Source organism: Saccostrea echinata, unplaced genomic scaffold, assembly GCF_033153115.1.
Source record: "Saccostrea echinata isolate AGI-Se365-2 ecotype Australia unplaced genomic scaffold, CSIRO_AGI_Sech_v1 ptg000001l, whole genome shotgun sequence".
Lineage (NCBI taxonomy): Eukaryota > Metazoa > Mollusca > Bivalvia > Ostreida > Ostreidae > Saccostrea > Saccostrea echinata.
In genome coordinates, this window is record NW_026889750.1 from 5,352,864 (window position 1) to 5,376,562 (window position 23,699).

A 23,699-nucleotide genomic window follows, 5' to 3' on the forward strand; every position below is an offset into this window, starting at 1 on the left:
CATATTTTAATATGTACGCATCCCTTTTTTATATACAATTTTTGTCTGTCTTAAATATATTCTTTGCATTTGCATAAAGTCACTTCCTACTAAAGTTAAATGACTCAAATGATGTCCATTTGAAGCTTCATACAAACATAACACATAAATAAGTGAATTAATGAAAGTTATGACAAAGATTAAAGCTTTTGCTATTCTATTTTCAATGTCCATGATGGAATTTCCATTTGGATCACTGAAGTGCGTACATAATGTATAAGAAGATTGAAAGGATTAATGAGATCATTCAGTGCTTAGTTACAGCTTTAACGATATATTTAGTTAAAGTTAGTTAGTAAGTTAGTTTTAATCTAATCAACACGAGCGGATCTAGAGGAGTGGGGGTCCGAACCCCCTGGAATTTGCAGTTTATTAAATGTATATACATACTAAAGCAACTAAAGGTGACCTTGGACCCTCCCCCCCCCCCCCCCCCCGGCAAACCCTGTTAAGTCGACACACACACACAGTAAGTTAACAGGCTTTTCACATTTGTGAAAAGAGTTAACGTTTGTTTTATTTTATTTATTTATTCTTTTTTTGTTTTCTTTTTTGCTTGTCAAGAAATTTCTGGGTTGGAATTTTCTTTTGGACTTGGTCTACCCCCTCCCCCCTTTTGAAAAAAATTCCTGGATCCGCGCCTGATCGACATTCATTAAGATCGGATACATTTATGCTGAGTTTGTGTTGACTTTATGTATTAACCGCGTATGTAAAATTTAACGCTGCCTTTCAGTACTGTTTAGTACTTTAATTTTTCTGTCGCTTTTTTACTACTGCTTGATAAATCGAGCAATATAAAAATATTAACAATGACATTTTAGGAAAATTAACCTCATCGTGTCACAGGTTGGATTGACAGCGATGACATTATGCCTTCTAGGCTCTGAAAACGATACAATATAACAGGATCAAATCTGTAGAATTTCCACAAACTGTTTCAATCATTATGAAGGTAAGTATTTTTTTTTTATTTTAAAACTAGACTCTATAGTTAGGTACAGACTCTGTTATGTTTGTTCAGGAAAAGCCCGGTAAGGCAACGATGTCGGCCTTTAAATAATTGCAAATTTATATGGAAATTTAAATATTTCACTTTTCTTTATCTCATCGTCTTCCTTCATCAAAAACATAGGTAATCAAAGATTACGAAGCTCACCTCGACGAATGTTATCTACATGTAAAGCAAATTTCACATCATATTTTTTTTCTAGTTAGGGTACATCCCAAGATCAATATCCATGCAAGTTTGATTTAATTATAGACCTGCTCAAAAAACTTTTGACCTGTTTAGTAATCAAGAAAATTTTGGTCAGTTCCAACATCCAAAGCAAGTCTGGAAGTTTTCATCCTTAGATGCACCATCTATGCAAGTTTAATCATAAAAGGCCATAATATTATATAGCTACTCAAAAAAAATTACCCTGGTCACTCATCTGGAAAATGTACGTCAGATTCAGAATCCAAAGCAAGTCTGGAAGTGTCCATCCCTAGATACAACATCCATGCTAATTTGGTTAAAATATGGCTAAAATTCACTCATGTGGAAAATCTAGGTCAGATCCAGCATTCGAAGCAGGTTGGTTAGTGTACATCCCTAGATGCATCATCCATGAAAGTTTGGTCGAGGTAGGGCTTATAGTTACTTGGGAATGGGACTACTCCTAAATCTATACCTGGTCTCACATGTGGAAAATGTAGGTCAGATCCAGCATTCGAAGCAAGTGTGGTAGTGTCCATCCCTAGATGCATCATCCATGCAAGTTTGATCAAGGTAGGGCTTATAGTTACTTAGGAATGGACCTGCTCCTAAAACTTTAACTTGGTCACTCATCTGGAAAATCTAGGTCTGATTCAGCATCCGAAGCAAGTTTGGTCGTGTCCATCCCTAGATGCATCATCCATGCAAGTTTGGTCCAGGTAGGGCTTATAGTTACTTGGGAATGGACCTGCTCCTAAAACTTTAACCTGGTCACTCATCTGGAAAATCTAGGTCAGATCCAGCATCCAAGCAAGTGTAGTAGTGTCCATCCCTACATGCATCATCCATGCAATTTTAATCCAGGTAGGGCTTATAGTTACTTGGGAATGGACCTGCTCCTAAAACTTTAACCTGGTTACTCATCTGGAAAATCTAGGTCAGATCCAGCATCCGAAGCATGTGTGGTAGTGTCCATCCCTACATGCATCATCCATGCAAGTTTGGTCCAGGTAGGGCTTATAGTTACTTGGGAATGGACCTGCTCCTAAAACTTTAACCTGGTCACTCATCCGGAAAATCTAGGTCAGATCCAGCATCCGAAGCAAGTGTGGTAGTGTCCATCCCTAGATGCATCATCCATGCAATTTTAATCCAGGTAGGGCTTATAGTTACTTAGGAATGGACCTGCTCCTAAAACTTTAACTTGGTCACTCATCTGGAAAATCTAGGTCAGATCCAGCATCCGAAGCAAGTTCGGTAGTGTCCATCCCTAGATGCATCATCCATGCAAGTTTGGTCCAGGTAGGGCTTATAGTTACTTGGGAATTGACCTGCTCCTAAAACTTTAACCTGGTCACTCATCTGGAAAATCTAGGTCAGATCCAGCATCCAAGCAAGTGTAGTAGTGTCCATCCCTACATGCATCATCCATGCAAGTTTGGTCCAGGTAGGGCTTATAGTTACTTGGGAATGGACCTGCTCCTAAAACTTTAACCTGGTCACTCATCTGGAAAATCTAGGTCAGATCCAGCATCCGAAGCAAGTATGGTAGTGTCCATCCCTAGATGCATCATCCATGCAATTTTAATCCAGGTAGGGCTTATAGTTACTTAGGAATGGACCTGCTCCTAAAACTTTAATTTGGTCACTTATCTGGAAAATCTAGGTCAGATCCAGCATCCGAAGCAAGTTTGGTAGTGTCCATCCCTAGATGCATCATCCATGCAAGTTTGGTCCAGGTAGGGCTTATAGTTACTTGGGAATGGGACTTGCTCCTAAAACTTTAACCTGGGACGCCGACGATAACGCTGACGCCGACGCCGGGGGTATAGCATAAGCTCATCTCGACTTCGTCGAGGTGAGCTAAAAAGAGAGATTTTCCTCAAGACATCTCAAATTGAGGGAAAGCGTGACAATGTATAATTTGCCAAATATGTGTTAATCTTGTCTTTAATCTACAGTAATTTAGGTAATCAAAATATGGAATAGAAAACGTAATAAATACATGTAATAGTATCCATATTTCTCGTAGCAGAACGTTCAGTTTGAAATATGCAAATGTCAGTAATATACAATGTATTTTAAAAACGTTTATTTCATTAAATAGCAGCACTTGAACAAAGAAGTCTGGTTTCTGTTTTATTTTTCAGACACAATATCTACTTCCCCTTTGTTTGCTGGCCTTATTGGTGAGTTGTGAGGCCACGGGGGTTGTCAAGTGTCGAGCTAGGTGCGGGGATAAATTTGGGGATTGTTGTCGAAATCGATGTCGTGGTACTGTCGAACAAGTAAGTTTCGTGGCTTTACACTGCGGTCAAAGCGGCCCGGAAGTAGACCAAACCAACCGCTGTGGGGAGAAATGTCAAAAAGAATTCACCAGATGTGTCAAGAGATGTGGAAACATTAAAATTTAATAAATAAATGAATAAATGTTTATGTCAAGCAAAATTTTGTTTGAATTTCTGAATAATTTCAAGAAATTATAGAAAAAAATCATCAGGTAGACAGAATATTCAGTAGTCAAAAGTATAAAATCAAAGACCTAACAATTGGAAATAAGAAAGATGTCAGCCAAAATACGACCCAATGATACATGTAGGTAATATTTGCTAACAACAAGGTCAAGGACCATAGACTTTACGAAATGCTTACTTTAAACGAGGTTGAATGTGAGCCAGAGACTTTCTTGACACGTCGCTCATCAACTGTGATATAGTCACCAAAATTCTGATTCTTTAACTCGAGGAACTTTCTTTGTTGCCTCAAAAATTACATGTAGGCCTACATGTATTTGTTGCCTGATGAGAATAGCTCTAGGTATTGTTACCGTAAAATATGTGAATGTGTAGTACTTCTGCTAAACACCTTTGGTCAAAATTACATATAAAGAAAGTTATTTTTGACAGCTGCTCACCAATTACTTGGCATTTTCCCTAACTTATTCCCTCACGTGACATCTACTTTTGCATGTACATGTCCTTCACCAACAAAACATTGACTTCTTAATTCAGATCAACCAATCAAAATACAGTGACTTAATTCCTCGACAAAATTTAATAATCTGATACTGGAAATAACTCACATTTGGATTTTCATTGAATGATCGGGGATTGGAAATAAAACTGGAAGTAGAAATCAATATGTCAATAAATAATTTATTTCTATCACAAGAAAAAAAAAAAAAATCCACAACAATTAGTTTCTCTTCCACTGGACGGAATATAGGATGAGATTTCTATATATCACAGTAATGGCAGTCACATGACAGGAAGTGAGTCTGTGTCAATAGATCTGTGTCACTTTGATGTCACACTCGTAGAGATGCTCTTGCTTTATCTAGAATTTCTTTTCTAATTTTGGGGTAGTTTGGATGATTACCTAAAACCTGGAGAAGAAATTATTCTGTTTATACATTTACTGAAGTACAATTTTACCTATGAAATATTTCGTAGATTTATTTTAAAAAAAATTTTTTCCCTTGTACTTACGTGATGACAAATATCAATTGCATCTACAAATCTCTTTGCCTTCAGGTAATTGAATGCTAACTTAAAACCTGAAATAAAGGAAAATCAATATGAATCCAAGATGACATGGCAGCATTTAGTACATGATTATGTAATTTAAACAACCAACTCTACTATAGAGCATGATTCATAGAAAGTAAATTTTTATAAAGATGATCACTTCAGGTATCTGTAACTGGGTTGTTGTTTTTATTGTCATATTTTTATAAAGCGAATTGTATGAAGTACCTATAACAGGGTTGTTTTTATTGCCATATTTCCAGGCCATTTCATAACTGGAGGCAGCATCCTTGTAGGACTGTTCCTTCTCAAAAATATACCCCAGATATTCATGTGCCTTGCAACAGGACTGGGCAAAAAAAAATTTAAAAAAAAAAAGAAAAAAAGATAAGATATACAATGAACAGTAACATCCACAATGGTAAAGATCATAAATCGTGCTGATTTTACTTTAAAAGGAAGCATAATATAAACCAACCCTATTGTGTTGTAGGCATCTTTTCAGTAGTTCTGTTGCCATGTCATACTTCCCGGTCTACAAAAAAGACATACTTGTATTCTGCAATATCCCAACTTTTCACAGATTGTATATATAGTGTCTTCTTTTTATCAGAAAATGGAAACATTAACTATTATGAAACTCCTAGTATGAGCAGCTTATAGTGAAAACTTATAATTATAAAAGGTATACAACCACATGTACAGACTGTAGTCTTAAAAAAAATTCTAGGAAGTTAGAAAGAAACTAATTTTTTTTTTACCTGTATATAAATGTCTGCCAATAAAAGCCAACCCTTTTCTAGATCTTCTGCATCCTATAAATATAAGAAATTAATTTTTGAAATATTATCATTTTTGTGAAACAACCAAACTTGCTTTTTTTATACAAGTATCAACAAATTATGACAAGATGTAAGAAATATTTTTTTAAACTATTATCTGACCTGCATGGTCCAGTTATTTTTAGCAATCCTCTTTAACTGGTTCCTGGCTCTTGGTGTCTGCTTCAGCACCATGTATGCTGCAGCGATTCCATACAATGCACCAACATGTTCGCGCTGTGTGAAAGAAAAAAAAAAGACATTTAAGCAACAGTGCTGTAAATAAAACAGTGTGTTTGCTGTTGACCCCATGTATGCAGGTCACATATTCTCGGACATTTTACAGAGCACAGTTTGATGTGATCTGATATACTAAAGATGTTGATGAATTGAAAACTGCATGTACAGCCATACTTTGCTCTGTATTCTGTTTTCTAATAAAATAATACTAAAATCTAAAAAATTCTAACTTAAATTGACAAATCCTACAAGTGTCTTCTAACATTTACTTTGATCTATTTAATTTAAATCACGATTAGACTCCACATTTTGGGTGAAACTTCTTTTATTCTGAATTCTTCACAATGTATGCTTGTTCAGTAACATGTATCATGCTAACTCTAATCTAATCTGATCTAAGAGGAGTGTTACAGGGCTTCCAAAACATAACATGTTTCAAGTTTGTCCCTATAAAGTTTCTAGATTGTGGTGAAACTTGTGAAATTAAAGTACTAACTTCACAAAACTATGGGGAAAAAATATTAACGACATTTACAAACACACAACTTCCCTTACACTAACTATCTGCTAATAACAAAGTCTAACCATCAAATGAAGTATCTGCGGGACATCATGGAGTATGGATGTAACATAGAGAGTAAGGCTGTCCTTAGATGGTTTGCATTAAACTTATTTACTGTAAATAGCATTAATTATCTCAAAACATTTGGAAAAGTAAACAAACAGTAAAAAAAAAACCAACAACATATTTTTACTAATTGTATACCTGTAACCTTGACTTTTGCAACTTATGATCATACATGTACTTTGCAGTGTTTGAGTGGTCAAATTATAAGAATGCCTTAGTAAAAAATTTGTGTAGTTCAATGTACATATACAAATAAAACCTTAATGAGAACAAGTGGAGTGGTGACTGTGCTGACTATGAACCAAGTGATGGTGCTCAAAGACTGCTCTAAAAACAAGGGAGGTAACTACTAAACACATCCCCAACACCGAGAAATCAATTTGTTTATCCCTGTTACCACGGAGACATGTCACCTACCGCTGAACCAGTAGTGGGATTTTCCGAGTCAGGCTAGGTAAAACAACAGCTCATCATGACAAGTTTCTTATAAATAACTTCTATTGGGCAAATATTGTCTAAATATTTACATGGACTTTAAAATTGAAATTTTTTGAAATAACTCAAAAGAAAGGAACCAGAAAGTTTTCATTCATTTCAAGATATATCATAAAGACTGTAATAAATGGCTTTCTCTTTATGGAAATGAGGAATAGTTAACTTGCACACAACAGATAAAACATGGAGTAAAAAGACCATCTTCACTGAATAGATTCTCATTTAAAGACAGACTGTGCGACAAGAGTTAATTTTTCTTTTGTTATGAATTTATACCAAGAAAACAATCCTTTGTCACTTTCAGTTTTACACATGTACATGAGCAGATCAGGTAAAAGAAAAGAAAGAAAAATCTGTCCATATGCTGTACAAATTCTGACTGTTGTTACTGACCTCATTCGCACTGATTTCCATTAAATTATTCAGGGCTTTCTCCACATTCTGTTTCTGTTTTGATGCAATCAGAGCCATATTCTCCAACATTTTGGGTCTCAGGTCCCCAGGTTTAGCCTTGACTTCCTACAACCAGAAATCATTTAACTTTGAAATCAATTTTCCTAACAGATAGATGAATCCACAGTGCATATATACATGTATAAGCTTTCACTATAATTTGTCTTTCACCTATCACATGAATTAAATAAGACGTTTAAATTAATCTGACAATATAAATTACCTTGAGTAATTTTTCAGCGGTTCGGACAGCTACCTGTTCACTCTCCATTTTGTCTCTATCCACAGCTCTGAGAAAAAAATGATTTTTTTTTTTAGAAATTGTTCTCGACTTTTCAATCACTTAAAAAGAAATCTGAGCTTTCAAAATACTGAAATTAGCTTGAATCAATAATTGGATCAAGACAATAACTGACTCAGTCATATCCATGGTATTCAACATATTGATGTTCGAGGAAAGAAATTTTAACTGTTTTTTCTTTCAGAAGATTTTTCATACAGACATAAATTAATTGTAGCAATTGAAACTCCAGTGATGCAGGATAACAGTGTCAGGCAAATTTATGTTTACAAATACTGTACATTCCTTTACTGTAGATTTCTTACTATACACGAGAACTTAATATCTTGAAATTACTTGTAAATATCAAATCGCAAGAATATGAATTTGTGACTGGACTGTCGATGAGGACATTTAACATTTATTTCAGCACTATAAAAATAAAAGCAAATCATTTTATTTCGTGTGTGGTGCTTCTTGTGAAACTATGTGAATTAATTCCTCTCGTATATTTAGGAATCTACAGTATTCACTATTTCAACAATTAGTTACCCTGTTCCTTCATCTTCAAACACCTCTCCCCCCAGTGTATCATTGTCAGGGTTCAGACAGATCTCTATCATGTTGTAGATAGACAGATTTCCCCATTCATTGTCTTTTCGGGCTTTGTTAAAAGACTTCAGGGCCGCTGTAGGGTTACCAGTGTACCTGAAAACATGAAATAAAAACACTTTGTTTCAACATAAAAGTTGAAATTTAAAACTAAATTATTGGGAAAATAATTGTTTTTTCATTGCTCACAAGACATGTCCGAAAGCAAAGATCTCTAAATACACAAAATTAATTTAAAATGCCTGTTTTTACATGTACTATATATGTATTTATAGTTTAATTTTTAAAAAAAAAATCTTTGTACCAGTGCCTGTAGGTGGGAGTACTTTGATCAATATACATAATACATGTATATAAACACCAACAGTCACACTTCTAGTGATGGGAAATCAGAATTTTTTTTCATAATCGATTATCGGAATAATCGGATGCACTATAATCGATTAATAATCGATTGATATCAAGTATTAAATTTGTTCATTTTTGAATGAAGAATAAATTGGTAAAAAATTCTGAAGTGTTTCTAGGATACATTTTTGATATATTTTGTATCATTGGATTCATTTATTAGATTATTGTTTAGGATTTAGTTAAATTCAAAGAAGAATGAATAAAAATTCAAAGGAATAATTTGCTTTTAACTAATATTTTGATCAATCGATTATCAAAAGTATAATCGATTATCTATAATTGGGGGCCATTTCGATTAGATAATCAATTTAATCGATCAATCGGTACATCACTACACACTTGTGATCTACATGCACTTTAAATTTAACTTAAATAGTACATATACAATGTACCCACACACATTTTTAATTCACATCTTCTCCATTCCCTTACCATTCATGAAGCCCTTTACAGTAATTATATCCTGCTTCCAAGGAAGCCCGCCCCGTGGCATTTTCTGCCGCTTCCAGGAATTTCGGGACTTCCTCCAATTTTCCAGATCTCCTCATCAGATCCACTAATCCAGCCAAAGCCTCATAGTTATCTGTCAACAAACACATTGATACCAGTCAGAGAGAATAATGGACGCAGGTTGAAACTCTTTATATGTATTTATGCCAATGAGACTGAACATTTGTTGAATACAATACCTGGTTTAACTGTTAACAGTTGTTGGAAATGGTGCACAGCTGAGTCATATTCATTCTTTCTGAACATAAGATCAGCCAACATCTATCAAGAAAGAAGAGATATTGTACATTTTACATTTAATTATTGTCTTTTTCAGGGGATGGGGGGGGGGGGGAAGGGGTTGCTCTACTTTTTCCATTCCCTAAGTTTTTGGTACCCAGTACTTACAATTGTTGCAGCATCATTTTCTTTTTCATTTTTCAGGAGGGTCATTAGCTGATGTTGACATGAGTCCAAATCTTCTGTCATTAAATACAACCCAGCCAAATCCAACATCACCTATCATATGTAAAGAAAAAAAAAATTGTCAAAATTTACATCAAGCAATGAAAATTACCGGGTATATCCACCTGCTACAAGCTATCCCTGATTCAAATGAAACAGAGAATCAGATATAAGCCATAATGTTGTGCACACTAGTTACAAACATTCACTTTTTGATAAGATGAATCTACCCTTGGCACATATACATTACCTTACTATCATTTTCATTATAAACTAGAGCTTCTTTGTAGAACTTGATAGCTTTCTCATAATCTCTTTGTCCCCTCACTTGCTCAGCCATTGTCACACAAATACTACAAAAACAGTGCAATAATACTTAGAAATCATTTTGTTTTGCATAGCCCTAATATAAGAAAAGGCAACTTCACAGGTTAAATCAATGGATAGTACTTAGAATCCAGATGTTTGGTAAGTACATACTCTGACGCCAGCTGTTTCTGTTGGCCAATGGCATCTGGTTGTTCTATTTGAACTCTCTTCAGAACCCTACAACAAGGCAAGAAAAACATGTACTTTCAAGCTTCAGCCCACAAAAAATCTTTACTGGTAATTGTATATTTAGAAACATATGAGAAGACATTACTCTCAAAAACCAAATCACAATACAAGTACAACACCCCTCAAATTACAGTATCTTTTTAAACAGACAATAGTGTTTTAATTAGAAACATGAAAAGATATCACAAAAAAGTATTTGATAAAATTCTAACACATATACATAACAAGAAGTCTGTGAGCCAATGCTCACTAGTAATACCCCCACTTTGATGTGAATGTACACAAGTTCAGTTATGGACAGACACAAGGATGAACAAGAAGTTGACATCAGATTCGTACAAAAATGAATCCCACCATATTGCATGCCTCAAGAAAGCGTGTGCTAAAATTTCAAGCATCTGCAATCAGTAGTTGCTGAGAAAACTGCGACCAAAATTTGTTCTGTATGGTACGGACAGATGCACGGATAAATAGGAAGTTGACATCAGATTCGTACAAAAATGAATCCCATCATATTGCAGGCCTAAACAAAGAGTATGCTAAAATTTCAAGCATCTGCAATCAGCAGTTGCTGAGAAAACTGTGACAAAAATTTTTTATGTATGGTACGGACAGATGCACGGATAAACAGGAAGTTGACATTGGATTCGTATAAAAATTAATCCAACCATATGGCATGCCTAAACAAAGAATTTATTACGGACAGACAGACAGACACACAAGGTTAAACATTATACCCCCTCTCCTTCGGAGCAAGGGTATAATAACTGTGAGATTTAGATGATTTAGGCTTACCTGGCCTGCATGTCCCTAGCCTTGGTGAGGGCTGTCATGGCATCCTCCATTCTGTCCACTTTCTGGTAAACCTTGGCTAGAAGAACCATCAGTCTGGTATGTTCCATCATAGTGTCCAGGTCTGAAGCTGTTATAATACAATTTAAATTTATATTACACTTTTCTTATCTTAGAAATTCTACAACTTTATTTTTTAAATTCTCCATGAATCAAGTTAATGAATATGCATCAAGGTGAAACAAGTTACCGGTAAATCTTCAAAGACTTCAATGGTTACAAATTAAACATGAACTAACTACATCTCTATATATAAAGATATTTTCTTGATAAATGATAGTAAAACTGTGATAAGTTTTTACTATGTACATGTACATTTAAATTATTACCTCTTGATTGACAGTCAAGTTAACGACTCTAAATAAGGCAAAACCAAATTGTTTTCAACAAAAACAAGAACACAAATGTTTTCCACAAACCATTAAAGAATCACCTAGGACAGAAGTTTATAACAAAAAAATAAAATCAACATTAGGTGTCCATGCAAGAAGAATCCAAACTTCTGTAACAAATAACTTTTGAATGTCTTACACATTTCTTGTGACAGAAATTTCACCCTAGGCATTTCCTCTCTATATCTGCCACTTGATTTTCTCTCTCCAACACACGTTTTAACCTCATCATTTTCGGCATACCTTTCTTTTTCAATGTCCTCAATAATAGTGTTAATTTTCACCTCCATATCAATTGGAGTTGCTTTACTTTTCCCCCTCTCAAGAGGTATATCCTTTTCACCTTTTTGTGATTTTAATGATGATACCAATGTAATCATGATTTTCAGAAGTGTTTTACCAATTGAATTTGCATTTAATTACAGGATTACTTTTAATTTCTGATACATAATTATCTGGGAGTAGATAAGGAAATCTAGAATAGCAAACGTACCTGCTTCTGTTTCCAGTGACTGTTTCAGCACTTTTTCTGCCTTGTCATATTGTCGCAATTTCAACAACAGTTCAGCAAGATCATGTCTATAAAGAAAATTATTCAAAAGACAATCAGCTGGTTAAAGTTTAGTTTGGTTAATGTAATATTAATCTGAAATCCTTTCTATTACAATAAATGGAATAAACTCCATTTCTCTGGGAATCTCTTGATAAATCATCAGCATAATACATTTCTAATAATTCTTTTTTTCTTTATAAGTATACTTTCAATACAATACTGCTTAAATTCATCGTTACTTTTTATTGTTTAAAGTGTTTGATGCAATGAAAAAAATGTTTATCTCATGTTTGTGAAAACTTCAACACTGAATTTACATCCTCAAAAGGTGAAAAAAAGTTAGTGAAACATAATTCAATGACAAATGAAAAATTAGAAATCAGTAATTCCAATTTTTTTTTTTAATGTTTTAAAGAAATAAAATTGTAATCAAGAAAAAAACAAACAAGAATTTCTCCTCCAAATCTCTTTCACGTGCGGGATTGTACCTTGCTTTATAGTGCTTTTTCAGTTTAGTAAGACTAGACAATATATAAATTAATATCATTTAGCTGCTGAAATAACAAAAAAAAAATTCTGACATTCTCCTAAATAATATATACATGTACATTCATGTAGGTACAAGTATGTTTATTCTCAAATGGTTTCTCTTTTTAAGAGTACATGTATTACTATCACTTAATAGCATGTATATTGTTATGAGTTGAAATATGACAATGGAAATTTCAGTACTGCTTGTGAGATAGTTGGCCACATCCAGATGAACACAATATTGACTCATCTTCTATAAATCAGTGTCAAAATTTGATATGTGCCCTTTGATTTTACCTTACAAATCTTTTAAAACTTTTAGAAAAAAAAAAATATGAATAAACAAAACACATATACTAAGTTCAATTTTCGTTCACTTTTCACATGTATAAAAGAAAAGTAAAAGCAATTTACATATAACACATACAAATACAGGTGATCAAATACAAATGGAGTGTTACAGGTATCGCAGACATGTAAACATCAGTTAAGGGATTTGAAAGACACGTACACATAGTAGACATTAAAATCAAAAGTTTTACATATGGTTTGAACAGTTAATAAAATTTATCTAAGTGATACATATTGAAGAAAGCATTAACATACCTTAGGAAGCCTTGATTGTTGCCATTTCTTAATGCAGCTTCATAGTAATTTATTGCCTACAAATAAACAATTACATGTATCAAAATAATATCAAAATGCACATTGTTGATTTGTTCACAATAGTATTCTAACAAAAGACAGAGATACTGTAAAGAAAGAATATTATCAAGTGATGAATAAGAAATTTAAGAGTTGACCTGTATGCTTTTTGTTAATTACTTTTTCATGGTACAATTCTTGACCACTATGTTTGTTGTTACATACCTTTCCGTAGTTATGAGTCTTGACTACTATATTTGAAGTTAAATACTGTATAGAGGGAATTTTCCCTTCTGTTTTATTTTTTCCCCTTTTGCCCTACACACTGAGTGTGCGAATTTAAGACAGGACAAATTCAAAGAAGACAGTATAATTTCTTAAACAGAACTGTGACTGGGCAAATTTAAAACCAGGGTAAATTGTTTTCAAGTGTGTAAGGGTGCAAAAATAACATGGGGCGAAAATAGCCCTCTGTACAGTACCTTTCCATAGTTAAGAGTCTTGACTAGTATATTTGAAATTAAATACCTTTCCATAGTTAAGAGTCTTGACTAGTATATTTGAAGTTAAATACCTTTCCATAGTTAAGAGTCTTGACTAGTATATTTGAAGTTAAATACCTTTCCATAGTTAAGAGTCTTGACTATTATATTTGAATACCTTTCCATAGTTATGAGTCTTGACCAGGGCTTGACCAATTTTGCTGGCCAGCTGAGTTTCTTTAGGATTGCTCTTCATTGCTTTTTCATAAACCTCAATGGCTTTGTCAGGCTGAAACATAGCAAATCCTCTACAATCACCAATCATGATGTACTTATCATGTAGAAAGTACATTGTACATTCTTGTTTACGGCTTCTTATCTCAGAAAATGGATATAAAACATGGTTAGCAATCACTCGCCAATAAAAATAAATTTAAACACAGTCAAACTTCTTATCTCGAACTTCACCGGACCAAGAAAATACTTCGAGACATCCAAAGATTCGAGATATCCAGGGTAAAATACTTAAGAAATAAGCACTTGCTACTTTAAAATCACTTCAACATATCCATGGTATTCAAGATATCCATGTTCGAGATACCGAAGTTCAACTAACTCTAAATTAGCTTTTATAAATGTGATACCAACCTCTTGAATACTCATGTAGGCATCCCCCAATAATAACGCTGTTTCTACATTTGGCTGTTTGTCATACAGTTCCCTGAAATACATGTACATACAGGTAACATAAAATCACCATTTTGGAAAAAAAATACTTCTGAATAATTAATATAGGCACTTTTTAAAAACAAACATGGCAGTATTAGTCTACCTGTAACAGCCAGTATACAGCCTCTTGTCTTTCTTGTGATGGAGGTATATATCCGCCAGCTTCTCCCTGGATTTGACGTAGTAAGTCTGGTCAGGGGTGATATTCCTCAGCATAGTGATGGCCATTTCTACATCCCCCCTGGCAATAGACAGGTCTGCGTTAGCGATGGCGATTCTAACCTCCTCAGCTGTTCCTCCGAAATCATTAATGGCATCCTGCATCACCTTCGCTGCCTCATGCTGTTAGAGATAATAATTTTAATTTAACTCCATCTTTTGGAGCAAAACAATTCTCTTAAAATAATATCTTTAAATTTATTCTACAACAAAAATAATTAATTTCTCATAACTTTTATACATACTTAAAGAAAACATCTATTTTACAAAGGACTGAGATTATTTTCTCATTTCAGGCTGATACTATGAACAGACTGCCATCCACTACTAACCGTTTCTCCTAAAGAAGTGTGAGCCTCGGCCAGCTCTAGATACACTGACACTCTATCATTTGTGCTGATGTCTAGCATCTTCCCTTTCTTTGGCATTTGTCCCTTTCCTACAGTGTCAGATATTAATACAATACATACTAATTAAGTCAACAATATTTAAGAGCCCCACAAAAATTTTTCATTTCTAATTTTACTACTAGTAAGATGTACATTTAAAATAAACTGCTTATTACATTCGATATACATTGTGTATTACATTTCATAGCCATAAAATTCAGCATTTAAACCAATCAAAGACAATGGTACGTAACCGTCACTAAACTGTTAAGTATAACTTGAACATAACAAAAACTCATATCTAACTGAAATCAAATCTCACCAGCTGATTTGACCCCAGGCAGAGCCATGGCCATTTGAAGAGTTTTAACAGCCTCTGCTGAGTCTCCTGACTTCTTCAGAATGCGAGCCTTGATCAGATGATACAGTGGGTGGTCCCTCACCTGTCAATCAAGATCAAATTTAAATAATGAGACAGTTGTTCCATATCTGACAGAAACTCTGTCAGATTTGTATGAATTTATAGAAATAAATAAATTAAAATATATTTTTTCCCTAGATCCTATTGACTCATTTCACTTCTACCTGACAAACTCGATACAATTTTCTTACAAATAAATTCAACATAATCTCCCTGAAAACTTTATTTGTCAGAAATCTTTCATCAGTTTGCCTCACAAAAAATGCTCACTTAATGTTTGCAGATTTCCATTCACAATAATTTTCAAAATGACTGACCTCAAAGTTGTAGCTTAGTCCAACCTCCAGGGACTGGTTGGCTAACTTGAAGTTGTTCTGATAGAGGTGAATCTGGGCCATCAGAATGTGGGCATCCGAGTACGTGTTCTCCATCTCCAGGCAGTGATTCAGGGTTCCCTGGGCGGCATCTATGTCACCTACACAGTAAAATACGCAATGATGTATATTGTAAATCAATGGTACTTTTATATGTTTATATTTATCAGATTATCTCTATTGCTCATACAATTTCTTTTAAAATTGTACAGTAAAGCATTTAAAATGTGTTGCCTTACATAATTAAGTGCAGGGACAATGAATAATTAAGTACAAAATTCAAGTCTCAACATTAATATGTCAAACTGTTGGATATGTCAAAGATTTTGTTAGTTCTGCTTAGATCATGATACCAAGGCATGACTGTTTTGACAAAAGTATGTGCTAATATGTGCGTATCATTTTTTAAAGTTTAAACTCATACTGTACCTTGAAGGAATCTGACTTTGGCCATAAGGTACAGGGCCTCTAGAAGTCCTGGTACAGTCCTAGTCAGGGCCTCAAGTACCTGATTACAGCGCTTCAGGAGTGGATCCGGAGGCTGGCCCTGCTTTATTGGCTGTTAAAAGCAATAAAACCATTGATCAGTGACCCTAATTATTTTGTTGTTTCCCTTTTAAATTGGATTTTTTTTCTGCATAGACCATTCATTTCTTTAAATCATCACCATGCATACTTACTTGTGTAGGAGCAAACACCAAGAAGTCCTTGATCATCTGGAGCAGGAAGTCTGGATTGAGCAAAAGGAAGTACTGAGGACCAAGGGGATTTCCCTATAAAAGTTATAAAATGTATATAAAGCTGTCATCTCTAAAGGTATTTTGATCTGGATTTCAACATATGAAAATGAAGCATGTTTTTCCAATTTCTTTGATGTGGACTTACTTTCAAGGCTGAGAAATGAATCTCAACTGCTTCATTCAAAAGTTTGTAAGCTTTCTCTGGCCCTTCACCTCTTTTTATAGACAATGCAGCACTCAGGTAGGCCAGTTCCTATAAATAAAATATAGTTTCTTCATACCAGTAACATTGCTATTTCAAGATGGTTCAATGAATGAAGTTTTCAGAAGAGATGCCTCCGTTTTTGGAGCACACTTACTGAAGTTCTTCCTATACTTTGCTGTACTTCCTGTAGGAAATCTAACTGTTGTGCTGCATCATCCAGCTGGTTCTCAATCAGCTGACAGCGAATGATACCTGTATATAAAGAATATCAGATGAATTTTTCTTGAATGTACATGTAACTTGTCATTTTTAAAATGAAAAATCAAAATACAATACCAAAATATAAATAAGTGAAATGATTGAATACATCTATTTAATTCTTTTGTACACTCAGAAATGTTAGCTTTGTTTCATTTTAAATTTACTTAGATCATTTTTCTATGCAAAACTTGTGTGAACTTCTGTAAATTCTATTGGTGAAGGATGAAATTTTACAAATAAAGCACCTCTGGTTACTTTTCACCTTAAATATGCCTCTATGTCATCAAACAAACCTGTGAGAGACTGAACACTTGTGTCATTGATTTTCATGGCGTTTCTGTAACATTTCATGGCATCCTTGACTTTTCCCTGTAGGAGGAGCTGGAAACCAAGTTCATTTATGTACTCAGTGTTTTCTGGGTCCTGTTGGACAGAACGCTCCACCAATGTGTAGGTCTGCTGTAGGACCAGGGCATTTCTCCCACACTGTAAATACAAATGTATATACATTATTAGGAGATACAAGTTAATCATCCTGCTAGAGTAAAATGTTCTTCATTTCTTCTTCATAAATATATCAGTTTCTTGCAGTCAAATCAAAGTTCTTTCAAGTTCAGTCAAATACATTGGTTGAAAGTTAGGCTATGTCTGGGCATCATCAGAGTGATATTTTAATTCATGTACATGTACATATAACAGATGAAAACAAATAAGATTTGCCAAAATTCCTGTTTTCATTTGGCAACTCACCATTCTGCAAAATATTTGGGCCATGTGATAGTAAAGAAAAGCACTGCGTGGTTCAAATCTGTCTAGGGCTGATATAACATCTCCTATCTTGTTGGAGGCCTAAAATAATATATCACAAAATGAGTCTGAGTGAATAGAATTCCAGTAAAATAAAAGCTTAAGTTTCAATCTCCATGCTGTACAGACCTCAGAATAATTCCCTTCTCTGGCCAAAAGGTAGATAACTTGGTACTTCAGTGCCTCTGTGCAGTGAAGGTCCGCATCTAATGCTCTGATAATGCAATATGAGATGAAGAAAGTCAGTGCAAGCCCTTGGAAATACATGGTAATTTAATTGCTTAAGATACTTTCATCAAAGTTTGAAAGTAATTTTTATTTCAAACTTTAAAATTCATGTCATTTAATAACTTTAGAATTAAGGTGTCAGTAAATGGGAAATCATAATAATTTCATGTCAATTCTATTAATGAAATTTCATCAATTATATTTGCACAGAAATATAAGTACAACTGTATGGAAGAAGACATTACCTTTGAGCTGTTTCAATGGCTTGATCCCAGTCCTGCAGATTGAGCTGTAGTTTCATTTTCTCAATCAGAGCTGGCATGAAACCTGGATAGGTCACGATCAGCTGATTGATTAGTTCTAGCGCACCAGTAAAATTGTGTCGTGACTCCAGGTACTTTGCTTTTCCTAACAGAGCATTTATATCGCGAGAACCGTCCATTCTGTAAATACATGTAAGTTTTAAAAATGCCTCTGTATTTCATAAAATAAATAAAATGATAGGACACATAAACACTATAGCTTTTGCTTTGAAGTTAAAAACAGGTGACACATACCTCATCATACTCAAAGCTTACCATTAAAATTTGTACATTAACTCTCTAAATTCTTGTTATCTTTAACTGACTAATGTTTAAATCCCTTTGTTCATAAACTGAGAGAGATAACAAAAACAAGTAAACTTTATAAGGCATCATGTCTAATTTATCTGATAAACTTTCCTGTCTCCTTTAAAGATGAAAATTCTATGCATGACAAAACAATGGAGATGATATAAATGTATTTTCTGATTTTACTCACCCAATGGCATCGTCAAAATATTTAATTGCTTTTTTTGCCTCTCTGCCACTCAACAACTCAATCCATCCTTTGGCAACAAATCCCTACATTAAATCAAATTAAATAAATCACTAATACCATAATTTTTATATGTGCATGTATTTTCACGGACTGAATGAACTACTGATGCATAATCTGTAATTATAATGGAAACATCTTACATATCGGTACCTTCATAAACTTCAAAGAAACATTGCATGCATAACATAACAAAAAATACCAATTACTAAATTTTGAAACTGAACACGGAATATCAAAACAGAACAATTAGCTTACATAATACTTCAATAATGCTGTGAAGTCAGTCTTCTAGTCATTATAAAAACAATTTATCTATAAAATCCAATAACAACTGGACATTACAAACAAGGGCACTGCAAAACAAAGCATCTCCTCACAAAAGAGCACATCGATCCAGATATAAATTATTACTCACTCACCCACTCATACTATACCCTTCCCACCCCACCCCCCCAACTTTGTTGTGAGGGAATAATAACCAGTGATAAAAGTCGAAAAATAAGTACAAAACTGTAATTTGATAAGATTTCTTGACTTTTTTTTTAACATATCATTAATGCATATGTCTTTTCTTACCTCTTTAGTTGTGGCCATTTTTAGCATTCTGTCAATGTATTCTCTTGCTTTGTCTGGTTTACCATTCAAAAGCAGAAACAATCCTCCATAATACAAACCCTGTGGTGGTGATTAAAAAAGTAAAATACATGTATCAACAAATAGAGAAAAATAACAATTAATGAAAAAGTATCTACCTCCTTTCTCATACAAGTACCTTGACAAAATACATTAAAAATATAATATCAGTATTTCATTAATACAACAGAACAAATATTAAAATCTTGAATGAATTCTTGGTTTTGAATTCTGGGATTTGATTCCTCACCATTTCTCCACTTTGTTTTCTCTCCTCCTTTAGTTTTGCATCTAACTCTTGAACAGCTTCTCGATCTATGAAAGAGAAGGGAATCAATCAGAAGAAAATAAAAAGGCCAATGAAAAAAATAAACCCTTAAAATTTCAGTACTAAAGTGTAATCAAAACATAATGCATACTTCATGATGAATAGAAGAATAAATGTTGATCTTGTCTACATGGAATTGACGATGTAAATGGATGTTGAACAAATGGAATGGTCAGTCTAAACGATTACAATATGTAACAATTAATGCAGTCCAAAGAGGCAAACTTACCAACAGTTTGACTGTGCTTGTGTGCATAAATCAAAGCCATTGTAGAGCAAATATTAACATCTCTCTTGTCTTTCAATACATCAAGCTCTCGGATTCCTTCTTGAACACGACCTAGAATAGAGAGATAACTTTTTTTTTACAGACCCATAAATTTGATTTAGATGGTAACAGTAAATAAAGATTAATCCTGCTGTTTTTGTATTGTCTACATTACTTATGACATGTGTGATAATAGCAATCTCTGTAAACTAATGCATGGGAACAGAAGAGATTAAACCTGAATTTCTTTATATTGGTCAATTTTTTCAAGGCAAATTTTAAGATAACATTACCACAATCCCCTAACACTGATAATGGCTAACATAACATCAATACATTGATTCAGAGTTCTCCATGAATCCTATGAAATGTTACTGTGTTGCACACTTTACATGAACCACTAATATTCGCGGTATTTTCCGGATCAAATTCTCAACCGAACCACTATTCATTACAATTACATAAGCACCCCCCCCCCCCCCCACACACAATTTTTTTTAATCACCTATTCGTACATATGATCGTTCATATTAATAAAAAATAAATTAATGGAATGGTTATTTAAGACATTAGAATTTTTCCATATAATAATGTATATGTACATACAATATTACAGACAAACCGACTGTAAACCCCCCCCCCCCCCCCCCCCCCATCACACAACTGAAAAAAAATAAGTACGATATAAAAAGAAAACCCTGAAATAATATACATGTACTTGTATCACTGTCTACAAGTTTATGTGTTAATTAAACCTACATATTGTTGTGTATACAATGTATATTATTTAACTTCATATTTAACATATACTCTGAAGAGCAGAGGAAATTCTGCGCAATAAAATTGATCTACTTCCCTACTTTAAAAGTAAATTTGCCGTGATTTTTGTCAGTTGATTGAATTTAAAAAAGGAAACTTTAGAATAGAAAAATACTTTTAGGGGTGCCTTTAAATTCTTCAACAGTACATTTACATGAATGAAATGATTAAGGTACCGTAACGATATTTGACTCACAGTGCCAACATAATTCTAGAGACATGGTTGTGAAGTGTAAAGATATATATTTAAAATAAATTTTTAATTTTTAAATAATATTTTAAATGCAACTAGCAGTTATACAGTTACATGGAAGTGTAAAAACAAATTATTTGTCTTTGTTCCTTCATGCGTTAAGTTCAGCAAGGGTCTAGGAGATAACTGATTATGCAAGGTGAAGCAAGACAAAATGCCCTAATTAAGAAATAATTTAGTGCTCTGCCTTAAAAATTGAAAGTCGGTAGATTTGTTTCATTTAAGTTTCAGTTAGAGAGAATTTATGTTCTGATTTTCTTATTATAAAAGATCTTACCGTGTCGCAAAAGTTTTACTGTGTCGCACGCATAAAATTTGAGTCATTATTATGTTGGGGAAAATTTTACTGTGTCAGGACCGACACAGTAAAACAGCTCATGGAGAACCCTGATTGATTCCTTCTTGAGAATTCAATGAATAAAATGTGTGTCTTTTCTTTTCACAAAAGATGTATGTAAATCCAGGTTTCTCATTTAAGTAATTGCACTTATTGCATTTTCATTTTTGAATTACAGCTGACATGTGACAACTTAAGAGACAGAATCATAAAAATGCAATCATGAAATTAAAAATTCTAAGCTTACAGCTTGAGTTTGAAGACATAAGACCAATTTACACTGATATTAATGAATTCATTGTGTATTCTCTTTATTTAAATAAAATGTAATTGCAACTTTACAAAAAATATTTCAAAGAAAACAAAGACTTTTGAAGTTCAGTAATTGAAGTTGTGTGAAATCACCTTCTAGACTTCAAACCACACAGAAAATTAAATTCAATTACAAAAGTACTAGTGAGATTGCCTCAGTTGTTAAACTACCAAATACATAATATACAAACGGAGTGCAATATTTGACAGTAATTACATACCTTGTAAAATGATTGCATATGCCCTAAAGAATTTAAGGACTGGGTCATTACTATACTTCTGTAGTCCCTCCATGGCCGCATTTTCCATGTGACAGTAATAATTCTCCCTGCAGTAGTAGGAAATTTTTCCCTGGAAGAGTAATTTACAGAAAAGTTGCATGAAGAACACGATGTCTTAGGTGTAACTTAACAGTTAAGGAAAATGTACACCATGGAAAGAATCTAAAATAATGTTTTACTGTATACTTTTTTAAAAGCTTGAGTACTTATACATGTTAATATTTCTTCACGTTGACAAAAATAAAATAGCATGAAGAAAGTATCTGCAGAAATATTAAATTCTGAACAATAATGACAAAATTTTAATCTATACATAAAATAGTATCTATAAAGAAGAAAACCAAGCTGAGGAAATTCGAAATCAACATAAAAATAATATCCTTTCACAATGCAATAAAGTCGATTATAACTTTCAATGGACAAAACATGTATTTCATTTCTATTGAATGTACATACTATTATCGTGGGATCTGTGTCTACCATCCTGGCAGATTATATTAATGATTTCTAAGATCTATTTTGCCGCAAAACTGTTGGTGTTTGGGAATTTCTCTCTGCGCATGTCATGTAAAAGTTTATCTTCCGGTAGGTCAACTTCGTTGTAGAGAGAACTGAAAGGGATTCGTTTCAAGTACAGAGATAATGTACTGAGATTCATTTTAAAAATGTCCTAAATAAAACTTAAATTCACTTAAATTAAATTAAACAACACCTGTAAGCGGCATAGGCAGAAAAACTTTCATATTTTTGGTATTTCACAGAGAATAATGTAAATAGAAACTTACTCTCCCTTTCGATTATTTCATTGAACGCACCATGACAATTATTACAACAAATCCACGCTTCCAGAAAGTACGCGTGTTAATCCAAATTAATGACCATGTTGTAAATATTGACATACAAGAAGAATCAAAGTATGGCATTAAAAATTGATGTAAATAAAGGTCCCCTCACCTTGACACATGATCGTAAGTATCAGGATTTTAAAGTAGGAAAATAATAGAAAAAAGCTTTTAATTTACAAAATATATGATATGCAAATATATAGCTGTAGATAGACTACTTTGAACTTTAAAATTCCATAAAAATGAACCCTTTTTCTAGAAAGTGAAAGCAGCGTTTTATTTCTTTATCTCCCCTCCCCCTTTTTGAAAAAAAAATTTAGTTTTGACTAGGAATTAAAAATATTAATAAATCTAAAAATAAGCCTGAAATTAAAAATAATTCATTTTTCAAAGTAAATCGCATTACTGCCTGAATAACAATCTAGCACAAGTGCTTTCTTTCTTAAAATAAAAAAAATGACTGCGAAGAACTTGAGAAACGATTTTCCAATGCTAAGAGTAAAAGTGTTTAAACTTAAATTTATTTTGCTTCCAGGGTAGTAGAATACACAAAGTAGATTAGCCCCCTATTGTGTTGACATAATGATCAGTGATAAAATTATCTTCCTATCTCCCTGCCAAATCCCATGAACAAACTCTTACAAGACACAGAAGTATTTACTTGAGAATTATAATGACATAATTTCGTAGACGGTGCGATATTATATATAGGTTC

The 23,699-nt window shown here is 33.5% G+C and overlaps 2 protein-coding genes across 3 annotated transcripts in view; one reads left to right on the forward strand and one right to left on the reverse strand.

The window, feature by feature from the left end:
- Nucleotides 1-4,387: 4,387 nt before the first annotated feature.
- On the reverse strand, nucleotides 4,388-22,742 carry LOC133183980 (tetratricopeptide repeat protein 21B-like). 2 transcript variants are annotated; one of them, XM_061318857.1, is made up of 38 exons: nucleotides 22,596-22,742; nucleotides 22,080-22,209; nucleotides 20,099-20,209; nucleotides 19,792-19,856; nucleotides 19,485-19,583; nucleotides 18,849-18,931; nucleotides 18,293-18,490; nucleotides 17,949-18,033; nucleotides 17,763-17,861; nucleotides 17,306-17,498; nucleotides 16,906-17,003; nucleotides 16,692-16,799; nucleotides 16,487-16,579; nucleotides 16,236-16,365; nucleotides 15,750-15,907; nucleotides 15,334-15,454; nucleotides 14,955-15,061; nucleotides 14,507-14,745; nucleotides 14,323-14,395; nucleotides 13,853-13,963; nucleotides 13,154-13,209; nucleotides 12,505-12,537; nucleotides 11,957-12,042; nucleotides 11,015-11,141; nucleotides 10,142-10,207; nucleotides 9,912-10,014; nucleotides 9,605-9,715; nucleotides 9,397-9,478; nucleotides 9,140-9,290; nucleotides 8,237-8,392; nucleotides 7,628-7,694; nucleotides 7,345-7,470; nucleotides 5,712-5,825; nucleotides 5,529-5,582; nucleotides 5,246-5,302; nucleotides 4,996-5,116; nucleotides 4,729-4,796; nucleotides 4,388-4,625 (listed from the first exon to the last, which is right to left on the reverse strand). In XM_061318857.1, the coding sequence occupies exons 1-38, from the start codon at nucleotides 22,620-22,622 to the stop codon at nucleotides 4,548-4,550; spliced, it is 3,984 nt and encodes a 1,327-aa protein (XP_061174841.1). In that variant the 5' UTR covers nucleotides 22,623-22,742; the 3' UTR covers nucleotides 4,388-4,547. The 2 variants fall into 2 exon arrangements, with proteins under 2 accessions (XP_061174841.1, XP_061174848.1); XM_061318864.1 differs by lacking the exon at nucleotides 12,505-12,537.
- A 245-nt stretch (nucleotides 22,743-22,987) lies between these two features.
- Nucleotides 22,988-23,699, forward strand: part of LOC133183998 (uncharacterized) — a 33,678-nt gene continuing 32,966 nt past the window's right edge. Inside the window, exon 1 of the mRNA XM_061318875.1 lies at nucleotides 22,988-23,107. Coding sequence (XP_061174859.1) covers nucleotides 23,056-23,107 — 52 coding nt within the window. The 5' untranslated portion in view covers nucleotides 22,988-23,055. The remainder of the gene's footprint in view (nucleotides 23,108-23,699) is intronic.